This window comes from Molothrus aeneus, chromosome 6, assembly GCF_037042795.1.
Source record: "Molothrus aeneus isolate 106 chromosome 6, BPBGC_Maene_1.0, whole genome shotgun sequence".
NCBI classification, from domain to species: domain Eukaryota; kingdom Metazoa; phylum Chordata; class Aves; order Passeriformes; family Icteridae; genus Molothrus; species Molothrus aeneus.
This window is the reverse complement of record NC_089651.1, coordinates 38,655,038-38,672,025: the sequence shown is the minus strand read 5'-3', so window position 1 is coordinate 38,672,025 and position 16,988 is coordinate 38,655,038. Positions and strand designations below refer to the sequence as shown.

The following is a 16,988-nucleotide window of genomic DNA, read 5'->3' as shown; positions in this document are numbered from 1 at the left end:
GGGCTCTGGCTGGCTGTTTTGTTCTGTGGGAGCTGTGCTGCTGACAGCAGCAGGAGCATCCCAGCCATTTGCAGCCAGCCCCAGAACCCTGACCAAACCCACTCCTAAGCGAGTCACTGACCTGACTTCCCTCCTTACTGGACATCAGTCTTCCAGGCTGTGGCTACACTAAAAGTCGGTGATAAGCTTTTCATTTACATGAGGTCAGGGTGCATGCTCATGTGCTGTATATCAAAGCTAACTACCATTGGCAATATTTCATTGCGGCATTTTAAAGTTTTCGAGGTCAATAATAGAACATGGCCTTTAAAAAATATTCCAAAGGAGCTGCCCTCACTGTAGGCAACAGTAATTTGAACTGAGACTAACTCTACAGAGCTACAATATTCAAAAAGTTCAACTTTAAAAAAATTGAAAAGCGGTCTTTTTTCTCCCCAGACTCTCATCTCTAAGAGACTATGATCAATTAACCTTTAACTTTGAAAAATAAAAAAATTCCTGTGACAGTCAGAAATGAAATTCTTTAAAGAATAGGTGCTGGGAGAGCAATATCAGGCTTAGAATGAAATCCTAGTAACACTCTGAACTATCAAATCACTTCTTGCTCTGAAAATATAATTATTCTGTAAGCATTATGTCAGACAATATTAAATGCAAAAAGGATAGCTTAAATAAAACTTTTTCTAGCAGAAAGGCTCTCTGCACAATATTTTCAATGACACAGAAAAAACAAGTCAGCTTGCAATTAATGAAAAACAATACTATGTTCAATAAGTAGCATGCTTGGCAGGCACTTTTGGTGAGACCAGATTTAAAACAATGCTGTTATTGCAGTCAGAAACAGCCCCTGAATGTTTATGATCTCCATTTCTAGTCATCTGATTGCACACCTGATTTTGTAATTTTCACCGTAGATTTTGATGGCAATTATAAACCCATGGAATATATAGCATTTGTGTGGCACACAGCCTTTCTCAATTTATTGTTATTGTATTTATTGTTTTTCTTAGTGAGAAATGTCAAACTACACAAGGATTTAACTTATTCTTATACTTTGCTTCAGTCATGTTGTTGTATGTATAATGATGTTTCCCAAATAAATTTAAAAAAAATAGAAAAAAGGAGGCAGAGGAAAATCTATCTGTAAGTGAGATACCTTTGGATCTTACTGTCTAAGTGAAACAGTTTTAAAATGACAACACAGTATAAACAGAATAGCTTCTGTATTTGTATTGTATCTCCGCTACCGATAAAAGAGATTTTTAAGAATAAAGTGGCTGAAGAGATGTGCACAATGCTTGCACATCTTACCTGGCATAGTCTCTCATCCTGGCTAGCAGTGAGATTGCAGGCTATGTAGTTATCAATTCCACTGACATTACAATTTCCCTTTCTCAAAGCAGCAATAACCTGTCACTTTACACTGTCCTTTCCCTGACCCTCTCCCGCCTCTCTGCTCATTTTTATTCTTATTGACAAGACTTATTATTCCTCCTCCCAATTCCAAGTAGCTACCCTTTTGCAAATAGTAGTATCAACTGTGTGGTCACTAGTAGTATCGGTCAACAATGTTATTAATATAGCACACACTGCTGGGAGCAGATCAAACAGCCATGCTTTAAAATATTAGTTTTGCAAAGGTACCACGAGGCAAATAATTGCAGTTTTCTTCACCTTATACAATGTAATATTGCAAGGACAGATCTCAAGAATTTAGTGTTAATTACCAGCCCAATAATTTGGAGGATATGTTATGTTTTTCTTGTTGCTTTCAAACGCAAAATAAAATAAAACCATAACAGAAGGGTGCTGTATCTGTGTTTAAAGAAGCAGTTGTTGGCAAACACCATAGCTCACTTCTGCCGAAATGTACACAACTGATATATGCAGCCCAGAAAGCTGGCACCAGGGGCTTACAACCTTAATTTGCCTGCAAGAAGAAATGGAGATTTACCTTCAGAGCACGTTCTTGATTGTTTTCAGCAGTCATATGTCTCGTGTTGTTTGCTGAAGTCTGGTTCTGCTCTTTCAGATGATGAAGCTCCTGCTCCAGCCGTTTGCACTGCAACGAGGAAAGAATCCCATTAAGGAGAGGAGTGTGGGCATATTTTTTTTCAACAAGCCAAAAGACTTACCGTAAATAACCCCATCACCATTTCTGCAGTAGTGAAAGCATCAGACAAAAGCAAGTTACAATCCCAGACAGTACTAAAGCTACATTTTTAAAATGTGTATCATTATTCAGTTTTTTCCTGGTCCAAAAGTATGCCAAAAATGCTATGTATCAGATAAGATATTTATCAGAATGTTGGGTTGAATTTCTGCTCCTAGTTATGCCAATATATGGCTAGATTTTGGCATTTATGTATTAAGTAAGTAGATGTAAAGGAAAGAATTGATCCTTTTTGAAATGCAAGCAAATGAAAGACCCTCCTCCCAAATCAAGGATCCAGCCTTTTATTAGAAAATATAGATGAAATTTTTAGATTTGTATTTTTCATACTAAGACGTTACAGTAATTCTCCAAGATTGTTTTCTTTAAATATTTAACTTAATGACAAAAAATGAGAAAATTAGCACTTGCTACTGTGTGCCTACACATGTAGACTTACTGCTGTCTGCTGAGCATTTATTTTAATGATTAAAAATCAGCAAGTAAAACCAAATTATATTTTGCTCTTTTTTTATGTTAACTATAAAAGGTCTTGCCCAGTTCCTTGGTTTGAAAGAGCAATTAGTTGTCTGCAGACAGTTCTTTACCTTACAAAACCCCCCCGTTCTTAAAAAAAAAAAAAAAAAAAAAGCAGACAAAGTACCAAGAAGACATATGGGAATAACCAAATAACTGTTAGAACTAGGAAAAAGCAGAGTACCAGGAGAAGCATTTTACAAAAATGTATTACAAGCCAGTAGTTTGAATATGATCACCAAAGCCCACAGCTAGTAGACCGTAGGGATGAAAGACAATTAATTGATAAAAAATATTTAAATACATACTTTCTGAAAACACTAGCAAATAAAAAGAATAAGAATTGTGCTATAATGCCCATGTAAGCATTGCTGTCTCAAAAGACCTGGAAATGTCAGTCTTTCATGGTGTCTTGGTGACTGTGGACAACATAGAACTGAATTTCCCATCATATATATGCACCCTATTCCTGAGCAATTCAGTATATTGGACAATGAAGCCTGGCTCGTGTAAACTCTAAAAAAACCAAACTGTGAAACAGAAAGCATCAGAAGTGAAAAAATTACAAATGAGGTCTAAGTAAAATAATGAATGCTACAGGATCTTGAGACAGAAATTTAAAGACATGCCAACACATACAATTCTTAAACACAAAATAAGGCCTAAAAATATACTGCTCATCAGGTATTCAGTATAGTATATAAACCAGAATGATCCAATCCTCTATTTGAATAAATTTTAAACATTTGTAGGAGCCCAAAAGTACTATTAAAAAATCCATTAACATATTTGTTATATTTCATTACTTCTGTTAGAAATCTCAGCTTATTTCTAATAGGATTGCCTATTTTAAAGGCAGTGAATTTTTCTGGCCTAGTAAATTCTCTCAATGTCTGTTGTAAACTTTCTTAACATACTTAATGCACTTAATGTTCTTAAGTTTCATTTTTATTGCAAGAAAAAATACATTTTTCCACAGATAGAGTAATACAGAAAAAATATTAAGATACATTTGATTGTAAGTATTTTCATATACTCAAGATATTTAATGTCTGTGTTATCACACATACACACACACACACACACACACACACACACACAAAATCACAAATCACAGAATCCCAGATGTAACTCTTTTTCCATGTCCAGCACGAAAACTATGTGTTTGCAGACATGAAGGTGCTGCTAAAACTATTGAAGAACTAAACAGAGACTATGGGGTTTTTTTCTCTAGCAACATTTTTTTCCTTGGCATATGTGATCTAAACACCATTAAAATAAATCAATCAATCACTGCAGGCACTATACATTACATCATGTATGACCACCAGGACACCCCTCTGCTTTGCCAACATTCTTCTTCAAAACAGTGTTTTGAAATCCACAATTTGACAACAACGCAAGTTTATGTAGAGTAAATATTATTTAAAAGACTAAAATCTCAAATCACCTTTAAAACCTGAATTTATAATCATGTTATTGTCTTGATTCCAAAAGGCATGTGAAAATATGCTAAAAGCAAAACCTAACAACATGAATTCATGAGAAAAGATCTTGGTGTACAGAGCAGATTGTACCACTGAGAGCATGGGTGCGATCTTAATTCTGCTCTCCACTCCTGTGAAGACAGGACACTGAAATAAAGAGCAGCAGTGGGACTCAAAGATCTTGCAGAGCACAGAACAAGTAAAGATACAGTAAAGATACAGTAAAGATGCAACACAGGTAACTTAAATGGATAAACCTTCCCATCAAGTCAACCTTGATATGATTACATTTACATCAAACTTGGGAACATTTTGTAATTTCTCTTTCATTTCATTTCTACTAAGAGTGTTGATATCTGAAAAAAAACCCTGGGGCATTTTCAACTAGTATACTGCTTGAATTCCATTTGGTACATCATTGAAAGAAATGGTGATCTAGTTTGACCTTTGCACCTAAGCGTTTTACTATGTTGGAAACAATGCATTAACAGAAGATATTCTGCTTTATTCTTGGCTGTCTAGGAAGAAAAACCTTCAATTAACCTCTTTGTGAAAGCATTATAATAATAGTCTTAAACAGCAACACTATGTATGTCTCAATAAAATTGTATACTTCACAACTTTGATACTTGAGCTACTTTGGAAATATTAAATCAGCATTCTAAAGGCAAGCACTCCTTTTCATAAGAGCAGAAGCATGTGAAATTTTAGTATAACCTTGCTGTAAAGAAAAGTTTTAAAAATAGAATTTAAAACAATGCAGCCCTTCTATTCATTTGAGCCAACATTTTTTGAATTCTGTGTCACTAGTTGTTAGCAAGGCCCAGTAAAAATAGATGTTCTTTAAAAGAACATGTGTTTTTATTGGTTCACTCTAGGCCTCTAAAATGCCAACAGCTGCAAGTAAGGAACTGAATTTCCTTCTAAAAACATATATAAAAATACTTTTTGGAGCACAGTGAAGAGAAGACATCATCCAACTTGGTACTGACAAAAAGCAAATGTTGGATGCATCCTTTTAAGAAAGCTGAAAGCTAAAGGAAGTGTTTAATTTGAGATACTATGTCTAAATTCTGTTATCTCAAACTTGCAAAAACTCACACTTGGGAAAACTTCAAACAGACAATATATCTTGTGCAACACAGGTTACCTAAACATCAGATCTGAGGTTTCATTGTGCCCCTAAATGCAAATTCTCATGAGTTCAATGTGTTATGAAACATGGGCGGTCAATTGAGAAAACTGCTTCTCTACCTCAGATATTTGAGTACATCAAGGAATACAGGAGCAGTGTGGACACATCTCAATGAGAAAATGTCTTGACCAGAACACTGATGACCTTGCCAAGTAAAGGATATTAAAGCCTCAGAAATGGGAACATAATTTTATAAAGGTATCACACAAACAATTCACTAAGAATTAACTTAACTGTGTGGTCTACTGTGTGCATTCACAGTTCTGTAGCTGAAGAGGCAATGTAGACAATTGAAGGTACAAAAAACCCACCCACAAAATCAATCCTGACAAAAATTTCCTCTCTTCTTTCAAACCCACATATCTGTTCTCCTCTCTGAAAGTATTTCCCCCAAAAAGTCTCCTTAGCTAGCCTGAATCAGGTGATAATGTACTTGACAGATAGTGAACCTCATTAAACCTACTCCAAGTGTTCCTTGAGTAACCATCACTGCCCAGCTCAGTACAACATCATCCATTCCCAGCAACAGGACCTGAATCTTCTCTTTAACTGCATTTCCACCATGCAACTCTTCTAAATGCATGCAGTCTCTTGAAACAAATACCTCTGTACTCACCATAGGATATATCACAAGCAGCAAATACACAAAATGAAAAGCAAAGCAGGTAACATACCAAAAGGATAAGAAGAGATTCAGCCAGGAAAGCAAGGATAGAAAGCAAGTAAACACATCCTTCCCTCCCATCTTAAAATGTAAATGATTAGGCTACTGTTGAGTCTTTTTTAATGAGCATCAGGTAACATGATTCAGCAGAATGAGGATGTTTGTGAGAGGCACTGGTTCAACCTGCAGTGGGCGCTGACCCCTTTCAGTGACTCCCCAGGTGGGAGTGTTGGAACACCAAAGGGAAAATCCAGACAAATTGAAAAAGGAGCATCTGCTAAAAGGGACACTGATAGAGAGGTCAAGAAATGGACCAGGAGAATAGCACTGAGTAAAATCCATGAGGCCCACCCAGAAAGCGACTGTTAAAAGACAGCCTCAGCTCCAGTTATACAAAAGGAGTAAAGATGGTTTACCTTGAATCAAGTATTTCAGAAGATAGAAAAATCAATGCAAATAACCACTTAATAGTGTTTGGCCTTTACTAGAAAATGAGGTTGCATTAACATATCAAACATAACTTTAGCACTTGTATAAACAAATCATCTTTAACATGCTGTCAGCTTTTCAGCATTTTCTTCTTCAACTTGTACCGGTAACATGTTAACATAGTGTTACAGTGCCTGCCACATCTACACAGATTGATGAGTTATTTTTTGATTGTTATTTAACATGATCCTTCAGTGAGGTATTCTCAAAGTAAAAGGTTCAGACATTACACAAAACTAAAGAAAAACCTGCAGGCCATTGGAGAAATAATGTTAGTAAGGACAAAGATGGAATACAGCAAAGCAAAACATCGAGCAGAGGGGCCTCCTGTCCCCACTCATGTGTTCCCTTGTGTAGTTTGTATGAAGACACCTATCCCCAGAGGCTTCATGCAGAAGCCTGTTTAACTCTGCAGATCTTAGGTCAATCAGGCTGCTTTCAAAATGTTCAAATTTTGCTACACCAGGGTCCCTCGCTTTCATCTCATTGAACTGGGATGGTAATTTCAGATGAATTTCTCATTTTGTATTTCAGCACAGATTTGACCCAGGAAAGGGTACTGTGACACTACCTGGCTCAGGAAGCAACAGCCAAAACTGAATATAACAGAAAACCATAACACTTCCTTACTATAAATGCAGTCCTGGTGGCTATTTAATCCCATTACATCTATATTTGATTTTAATATTACTGTATGGCATATAATATTTTTCATTGCCTTTCATTAAAAGGAATCCAAACTAACCTCTCCTGAACTTATGGAAATATGCTAGGGGAAAAAAAGTCAACACATTATGCCATTTATATGCTAGGGAAAAAGGAAAGGAATTGATTTGTCTCTGTTATTAAAGGTACGGGGGTCAAAGTCTAATGAAACAAATGTACTAATATGAGGCAAAATTCTACACTAAGTTCTTTCCTCAGTTCTGAATATTATTTGATTGTCTTATTCAATTAGTACATAGGAAAGATAATATTTCATTAGAATACATTTGTTTATCTAAAATCCTTATCAAAACTTGCAGTGCTTACAAACTTGAAAATCATCACTGGCATAAAACACAGAAGAGTACACTTGAGGAGCTTGCTGAAAAAAGCCACAGTGCCTAGACAGAGGCACTGTAACGTGCTTGTTCCTCTGCTGACCTGAGTGAGGTCAGGCTGGTGAGGCAGGTGGATCTTTGGTCCAATTTGATCGCACTAGTCAGTCGCAGGAGGCCTCCCTAGTTTAAAAATACATAATCTCACTCTCCCACCAATAGCTTAATTCTGTCATTAAACTTAAGGTAACATATTTTTATTCAAGTCACGCAAAAATCAAAAGTGAGTGCTAAGTCACTCACTCTGGGTCAGCCAGTGCATAATGACTTGATTGCATATCAGTGCCTTCACTTCAAACACTGAGTACTCTGCCACATTCTGTGGACTTCTATGCACGAAGACTTTGCTCAACTGCAATTCTCAATTACTGAAGTAGTGTGAAATAAAAATAACCTAGCTCCTACTGAATAACTTGGGAAAATGGCTTAGGTTCTCCAAATTCTGGGAAAGTCAGAGTCCATCTGAACGGCAGAACTATTTTCCCACATGCATTTTTTTCCTTTACGCATTTTAAATAAAATGTTCAATGAGAAAAGTAAGTGACACACCATACATTGATGGAAAATGCAACAATACCACTGAAAGATAAGTTTATGGGGTACTGAGATCCTACTACTACACAGCACAATACTTCCTGAAGTGATAAAGTGCATCTATGTTTTGAAATTAGTTAACACATATTCATTGCAGTGAACAAGTGAAGTACAAATAATTATTCCAGACACGAAATATGAAAAAGATGAAGAAACATACTTTTTCACCTGTTATATTTTGAAGTCTTCACCTGTGGAAACCTAAATGCAATAAATAAGCATGTGAAGCAAACAAAACCCATTCAACTGATTCTTCTCTTAGTCAGTTGTTTTGTTTCACCTTTTCTTACTTTGTGTATAATGATCTGTACTTCAGACTGGCTCCCAGCTCACATATGCCAAATGGAACGCAAGCGTTCTCACTCTGACTGCCCTTCTTCCCCCTCCCCTCAGTATTTTTTTTTAACAGTCTGCCCCTTGTCCCAAATTCATCACAATTTCTGGAGAGGCAAACATCTTGCACCACTTGGATGCTATACACTCTTTCCTTTGCAGACAAAAATAATACCAAAGTCATCCAGTCAAAACACAAACCAACCTTTGGTGTCACTGTGAATTATGTACTTTGAACTGCAGATGTTTGGAAGCACTTATATAAATAGAATTTATCCTTTTTTTCTAAAGTAATAATTTTAAAAGAAATAAAGAAATAAAATAGTTTCTACATAATAATCACTAGAAAAATTTTCCTTTAAATTATGATTTTGTATTAAAGTTTTCTAACTTCTGAGAAAAATTACTTCACTTCAAAGTTTTGGCAAACCATCAACAAATGTGTTTGAATGATTATTTATACAATGCCCAGCAGCTTAGAACTACTGGAATTTCAAGAAAAAAAGTGTTTTTGTAGAGTTTAGGCCTCAGAAACACACGTATCTTTAAAAAGTTATATTCTATTAGCAAGAGAAACACTTCGATCTAAATGCTGCCTTTATTTTTTTTGTTTTTTTGGTAGCAATGCAATGGTGTCTTGTTTCAAAAAGCTACAAAAAGAAATGCATCAAAGTACAAATAAAACATTTTTGTTTTCTTTGTCACTATGAGCCAGTTGCAACCTGCAGCATTAAGGCAGATAATATGCTTTAAGCATGACTAGGTTTCCTCCTACCATTCCTCTCCCTGTCTATTTCTGAACACTTCAAATGCAGCAAAACAAGTTTTCATTTATTTTCGTTTTAATGGTTAAAGGAACTGTAAGTGTACAGTAAGAAATTCAGAAAATTTAGACCATGAAATTTAACTGCTGACACCCTTCATGTGAACCATCCTTACACGTGCAGTGATTCCACAGCACTGAGCAGCACTGATACCCACCCAACTGCATTCTCTACATAGTCTTACTTCCCTGCAATGATGATATTTCAAAGATCAAAACAACTCTGATCTACTTTTCAGTGAATTCAGCACACAAAGACTTTCTTAATCAATGAAACTCATCATAAAAATGTGAAAGAAATAGAGAAAGGAAAAGGTGACGTTCCTGAGCTGTGTGTGACTCACAGGTCATTCAAGCACGGTTCCTGTGCTGGCTGTGCACTGGATGACCACGCCTGTGCTAACAGGGGCTGCTGACAAACACCTGATCTGCAGGAGGAAACAGAAGCAGGAGCTGCTGAAGCCACATAACTGGGTCACCTTCACATTTTCCTGTGTCCACTGCATATAAGTTACCAAACTTACCTCATCTCTGAGTTGTTTCTAATCAAAACACAAACCTAGTAACCTGGTGTCAAACATTTATTCATGAGGTTGTACTGGGTCTGAAAGCAAGCAAAAATGCATTCAACTAAACTAAGAGTGTTTTTTTCCTAATTGCCTGTCATATATAAATAAGCAACTTCTGCTTTACATCAAAGTCACATTACTAATTCAATTTTTTAATTTCATGCCTATAAGTCTAATAAATAATGTATAAACTAAGCATGTAAGCAGATGAGTAGTACACAAGTAGGACGCCTGCTCACGCCCCACTGCAGAGTTTCAGAAAGACTAGACACTGTCACAGTACAATGACATTATAATTCACATGTCACTGTTATATTTAAAAGCAAAGGAAACTACCAATACTCCCAAATAATTCAGGAAAGGGAAAACACTAATTTAAATTTTATCGCAAGAGCAGAAGAGCACTCACTAGCCAAGATTATCTTTTAAAAGTAATGTCAAAAAATTAAAGAGTCTCAACTAGCTAAATTCTAAATCACTGAATAAAGGTCTGCAAGTATAGTAACAGTTAGACTAGCATCAGTTTTGCTTTCAATGGACACTTTGTAAGCCCAGCATACTGATACAAGAGATTTCAGAGGAGAAACTTCTGCATAGAAAATAATTCAGAGTAATTAACTTCAACATCTTTAAAGACATTTAAAGAATAAAATTACACAACACCCAAGAGGTTTTGGAATAAATCTGCCATTTAAGCAGAACATGCATTAATATACCTCTTACATGAAAACCAAGACCTAAATACCCTGCTGACTACCTGAAATAATTTCTACCATGGTTAAGGACTAAGGAGTACTGCAAGAAAGGTCACCAAGAAGCAAGTCAAAGCATGCGAATATTAAAGTATTATTCTGATCTTATTTTATTTATGGTCTTAGCGTGCATTTTCCAAATCAATGCAAATCCCACATACTCATTTGCCAGGCAGCTTTGGTCAAGGATTATGTGTTACTAATGGATGGAACACAAATTTCAGAAAGACATAAACTATATTTTTAAATAACTTTAAAAAAGAAATTTACTTCTCGTCCTTTTTTGCTGAAAGGAGGAAGCATAAGTCTTCCCTCTCCAAGTTCCTTAGCTTTTCCCTCCTTCAAATGCAACATCTTTGTTCCCTTCTTTTGCATGGCAGAATGTACATCCAATGTACATTCTAATTCTCGGTTCTTGTCTTGGCCTGAATAAGGTTCACTTCACTACACCACTTCATTTTTTGTCTACATTTTTACTTCACCTTTTTACCATACATATGCTCTTTATTACATGATTTGTCCTTAATTATACTCATAAATAATTATGTTGTAACTTTTCGTAAACACTGACTACTCACTTTTTCCAACACTCAAATCAAATTAGTACATAGCATTTTCTTGTTTTGTGGGATGACAAATTAGCATACAAAGTTTAAGAATCTTAATCAACTAGCAAGATCATGTCAGAACTGGGATTACTACACCCCAAACCTTTGCTTTATTGACCTGACCAAATGACATGGAGCTATTGCTTCATGTGGCCACATGTTGTGCTGGTTCCTCAGAACAGTCAGCACCATTACAACCAAATAGCCTGTGGCCAAGAGACAGCTTGTGTTTGACAAGAAAGCTGACAATTGCTTTTGTTTAAAGCCTTTCCCTCACCCTCACTTAATAATCTGCAGTGCTGGCACTCAAACAATGTATATAGTAGAACAGAGGTAGTGAAAATGTGAAAGCTGCATGAAAAGGAGAAATTTTAGAAACATTTTCCAACTTTTCCAACTAGATCTAGAAATTATGAATCTGATTTGCCGATATAGGCAAGGCACTCAGCTGCAGACTGAGATTATGTTTTTTAGAAATACAACCTTGTTTAATTGAATGTAACCAATATTAGTTGACAAGAAAACAAAATTTGGTAAGCAATCTGTCATTCTAATGAGCTGGTTTTCAAATAATCTTCAATGGATTTTTGTAAAATCCATATGCAAACAAAGCTATTGCTGAAACATTAAGTTGGCATTTACTGCACAAAAGGACAGGAATACTTCTGGTCCATCTTTAAATATCATCACATTTTTCAAGAAAATAGTATCATGGATCACTGTATAGATGGCAGAGTTTTAAAATCTTTTTATTCTGCTATTTATTCTGTTATTGCAGGTGTATCTTGTAGTAGATACTGTCTGTTTATCCTGGTAAATTTTATACTCTCAATTGAGCCATCAGTTGCTTAAGTAGCAATTCTTTAATATTTTCTGGTGCATAATATGTCCACACAAAACTTGTTTGACATGTAATAATAGCTACTTTAAACTAGAGATTATTACAAAATAAAACAACAAGTAGGTAGGTGAAAACACAAACTTCTGTAGGTAAGTCAGCACTTTTCAAATAAATCATCCCAATCTGTAGTATTTGTTCTTTTTCCATGGATTTTTAGGAAACTTGAATAGTGAAGGACGTAACTATGAGAAAGCAATATTAATGGAGTGTTTTAACTAAGTATAAGGGTGAAAATGAAGAAACTAATTACAAATCTTCAAATGTCATTGTGAAAACACTTTCTGTCTCATTAATACAAAGTAATAGCAAATAGAGCTAGGTAACAGAAAATGCATAAATTGTATTCTAGATAGCTTTTATAGGTTTTTCATATGCACTAAAAAGTGGAATGAAAATAATTTTAAAAAATCAAGAAATTAATCAGCTTTGCATGAACTTTAAATAAATCATATATAGAATAAAAAGGCATCCCACAAAGAAAGATTCAAGAAAGTAAACCAAAGCTCTGCAAAACTAAAACAAAACCACACATTTAGAAATGATATATTTTTGAGCTTTGGTAATACAGAGAAATGCCTGTATGATTTTGGTATATGAATAAGACTTTGCAAACATGAAATAGCAGTTAAATCTGAAGATACTATCTTTGTAACAAAATTTAGCTTTAGCTTCATCAAGGTGTTTTATAGATATCAGTGTAACTAGATACCCAAATAGATGCACCTTCTCAAGTGGGCTGATTCTGCAGCTTTGAATAACAGTCACCTAAAAGCTTTCAGGTATGTTACTGAAAAGCAAGAAATGCTTAAACCTAAAATCAGCTGCCTTTGACCTGTGCAATTACCAACACTGCTCTCATCCCGCAATTCCATTCTTCATGTATAGGGGATAGGACACCCTGAGGGGAGAAAAAAATTAAGAAAAACACAAAGACAGAAGAATGTTATGAGAACATCTAAAAGCAAAGTGATAGGTCTGCTTGCCAAAACAAACAAAACGGGTAAAATGCATGACTACTGCTGAGAAGAGTAGAGATACCATAGAAGACACCATACAAGACATAAGGAGAACATGTAAGGAGAGACACAGCTGCTGGCTGGCCAAACAGTAGAAGGCCAGCTGATGGAATGATTTAGCATAAGGTATTAACCATAATTTTGGTGTTTCTTCCTAAAGGCCGGCACTGGATGCTCTCCTTTTCACAGTGAGTCTTTCAAGACTTGTTTTTCAGACTAAGATTCAGTTGAAGTCCTAACACTTTGTGAATAGAAGCCCAAGCAATGAGGCTGAAAGAATGCCTCTAGATTAAGAAAGAAAAACTTTGTCTTAAAGATGAAGGAATTAAACTCACAGAGAGGCCTGGTGTTCACTCCCATACTGAATACAAGACCACTTTCAGGAAAAAAATAGTGAAAACTATTGTTTCCTAACATTGCTTGGATCTGTAATACCATCTCTGAAATAAGAAAATCCTCACCATGATTCTTACAAGACTTGAAAGAAATTTTATCTATTGGTGAAAAGTCATCTCAAGAGACAATGAGGAGTAAAGTGTTCATAGCCATTCTTTTGACAGAGAGCTTTACACTGTATTTTGGGGTTTCTCTAATCTTTGATAATACTTCTGCAGATAGCAGAGAAAGATGTTGCAGCTAATTAAGAAATAAGCAACAGCATAACTGAAAGATGACCAATTACTGATGCAAAAATGTCATTATATATATATAAAAACTTATATTTACATATTTATAGGTAGTAATTAATAAATAATAGGTAATGTTAAAATTGCTCTCTCTCAAAAGATAGTTATCAATTCTGTTATTAACAATATAACATGCACATTCATAAGCATTACTGCATCAATATTTTAGACCAATTAAATACTTTGTAGTTAGACACTTGCATTCTGTATTTCTGATAACAACTCCAGAACTGCAAAAAGTTGTCATACTTGCATGATTTAATATGTTCTTCATCTGTGATAATTTTTATTTTGTTATAGCTACAAGTGTACTTTTTACATAGTCACAGCTTCTTAAGGGCCTTTAAGTATTTCTACGTATTTGTATTGTGTAATTTAAAGAAGCATTTTCAATACAAAAGTAAACTATAAACGAAAATTATGTTTTGTGCTTCATATTTAACAGCAAATCAAAAACATGACTGTAAAGAATGACAACAAAGCATTAACATCAGAACACATTAAAAAGTTCACTTACTAGAGCATCTTACAATCACAAGCAGACTACATGCAATAGGAAAGCCTGTCCTTCATTTGCAATAGAGGGTAATGGAAGCTAAATTTTTCTTGTGCTCAAGCAACTCAGCTTGAAAAATAATTAACAGTGAATAAACAGAACATGGAAAAGAGGCTAAATCCTAGATACTCACAATCTGAAGCACGAAATAGTAAAGCCATACAACAAACAAATGTAGACATACTTGGTGAACCAGACAAAGATAAGTTACTGCTACTGTGAAATCTCTCTTTCATAAAGAGAATATTGATAGATTTTCTTGTGCCTTTTTTTCTTGTCAGGATCACTATACACTTTAAGGCAGAATATGTAGAATAATTTCATCAAGCCTAAGGACTTGGACAAATTAACTAACAACTTCACAATCAAAAAAAGGGTCATGATATTCAGACCAAGCCAAGAGAGAAAACTGCCATTTTGGTAATTGTTACCTGATTATTTAAAAATAGTTAAAAATCTAGAAAAAATGGAACTAACAAAAACATTTTTAAGTCACAAATTTCTTTTTATTCTGATATTGTAATCATGGTATTCAGGTGTACCTTTTAGTACATACTGCCTGTGTGTCCTGATAAAGGACAAAAAAAGAGGAAGAAATGGAACTAACAAAAAGATCTTTAAGTCCCAAATTTCAGTCCCAATCATCTACAATTCTGTTGAAAATGAATAATCAGCTTGTCATCATCATAGTAATTTTTCCTTATATCCTCTGTTACTGCTAGACTTTAGCTGCCTTACTCATCTCCTCTCTTTACAGCTTAGCACACATGCTGAATCATAAGGATGACTGTGGAGGGTACTGCACTGCTCGAAGAGAGGTCAATATTTCACCTCAAGGACTCTGGAAATAAAAATAAATTAAGTCAACAAAAAGTAGCTCTATTCATTCTTCTTAGCTCCATGTCCCACAACACTCTTAGTCAATTACTGACTTTGTACAACTGGCACAATCAGCAATATAGTTTGCCTGCTATTCTTTGAAGATTTCTCCACTGCACAAATTAAATCCAAACTTTTCATTCTGTGTATTACTTTATTTTCAATTTATGCTACTAGTTTGAAACCTATTTCTCCTTGAAGGAACCACGTTCATTTACATCTTGATGACAGGACAAAAATTGGCACCAGAAAAGTGTGCATATAAAGTAGTCTAATAATTTTCAAAGGAAAAAGTCTGAATACAACCATACTAGAATACTTTTTCCAAGAACATTGATAGCTTTTACTTCCCTATTTATTTTAATAAATCTCATTCTCTTTCTTAAAATTATCTCATTTTTATCCTTAATTTCATGTAATGCACAATTTACATGCTACTTAGCACTTTCTCTGCACCATGGAGTGCTATTGGAGAAAACAAATTGGATTACTTTTTTCATTTAAGCAAACTCAAAGATGCCTCAAACCAGGAATTCACCTAGTGCATTCTGACACAAATGGTATTCAGTCCATAGGTCTTGACTACAGCTAATCTGACAAAAAAACCCAGACAAACAAAACACCCATAACCAAACCAAACCAAACCAAACCAAACCAAACCCCTCGCCATTCTGGAAAGGGGTTAATGTGGATGTAAGATGCTGAGAACTACTTTTTACTCCAGATCCACCACTTTCTAATTCACACTACTTGCTAATACAGACATAATAAAACACAAAATTGCCACTTATGAACACTGAAGAAGGGTCAAGGTAGAAGGAGCAAGTGAACATGTAGGCCAGGCATATTAGCCTTTTCAGACTCCAGATTAATGATAAAAATGAAACGCAAAAATCTTCTTTGTTGATTATCAAAAGAATTCTTATGCAAACTCATCTGCCTATCCAAAATAACAAAGTAATTTTGCATAAAGTTTCCTTAGAAGGTTGACTAAGGAAACCAGCTTTTCATACAAAGCACACAGTTCTGGGTGACTTTCTTTCCAATTTTTAAGAAAATCCAACATTTTATCCGACAAGTAACCAAAGCAAAATCAGATTCAACATTCAGTACCTAGTTGAAACTGTGAAGTGTTAAGTATCATGGAAAACCTACTTAAGGTACCTCTACCAGAGTTCTGGTACCTACAGACCTTATCGCATGCAGAGTTTTGGTACCTATAAACGTTATTGCATGCACAGCGATACTCTTCAGAGGGAAAACTGTTTGAATTCTGCTTTTATAACATTGGAAGTTTCCTCTGTGTGTTACTGCTACTGAAAAAGGTGATCAATAAGCATACAAAACATTTTTCCTTTCTTTTGTCCTAGGGTTTTGACATTAAATATTTAAATTAATTCCAGAAATTGGTTTGAAAGTCTAAGCTGTATGAATATAAAGCTTAGCCCATGATAGATGAGTCAAACAGCAATTAATAGAACACGCTTGCATGCAAATTTACTGCCATTTTCAAAGGGGTGAGGAGTTTCTAGGTACTGAAGAGAGGACGAATGTTCAACTGGAAATTCATTAAAGTTTACAATTTAAGATATCAAGCTTGATCATGCCCTCAAATGTATTTTCTGAATTCTGCACAACACACTGTTT

At 35.1% G+C, this 16,988-nt stretch overlaps 1 protein-coding gene across 1 annotated transcript in view; it reads right to left on the bottom strand.

The window, feature by feature from the left end:
- MIPOL1 (mirror-image polydactyly 1) overlaps window positions 1-16,988 on the bottom strand; it is a 157,722-nt gene that overhangs the window by 94,195 nt on the left and 46,539 nt on the right. Inside the window, exon 11 of the mRNA XM_066552365.1 lies at window positions 1,955-2,062. Coding sequence (XP_066408462.1) covers window positions 1,955-2,062 — 108 coding nt within the window. The remainder of the gene's footprint in view (window positions 1-1,954; window positions 2,063-16,988) is intronic.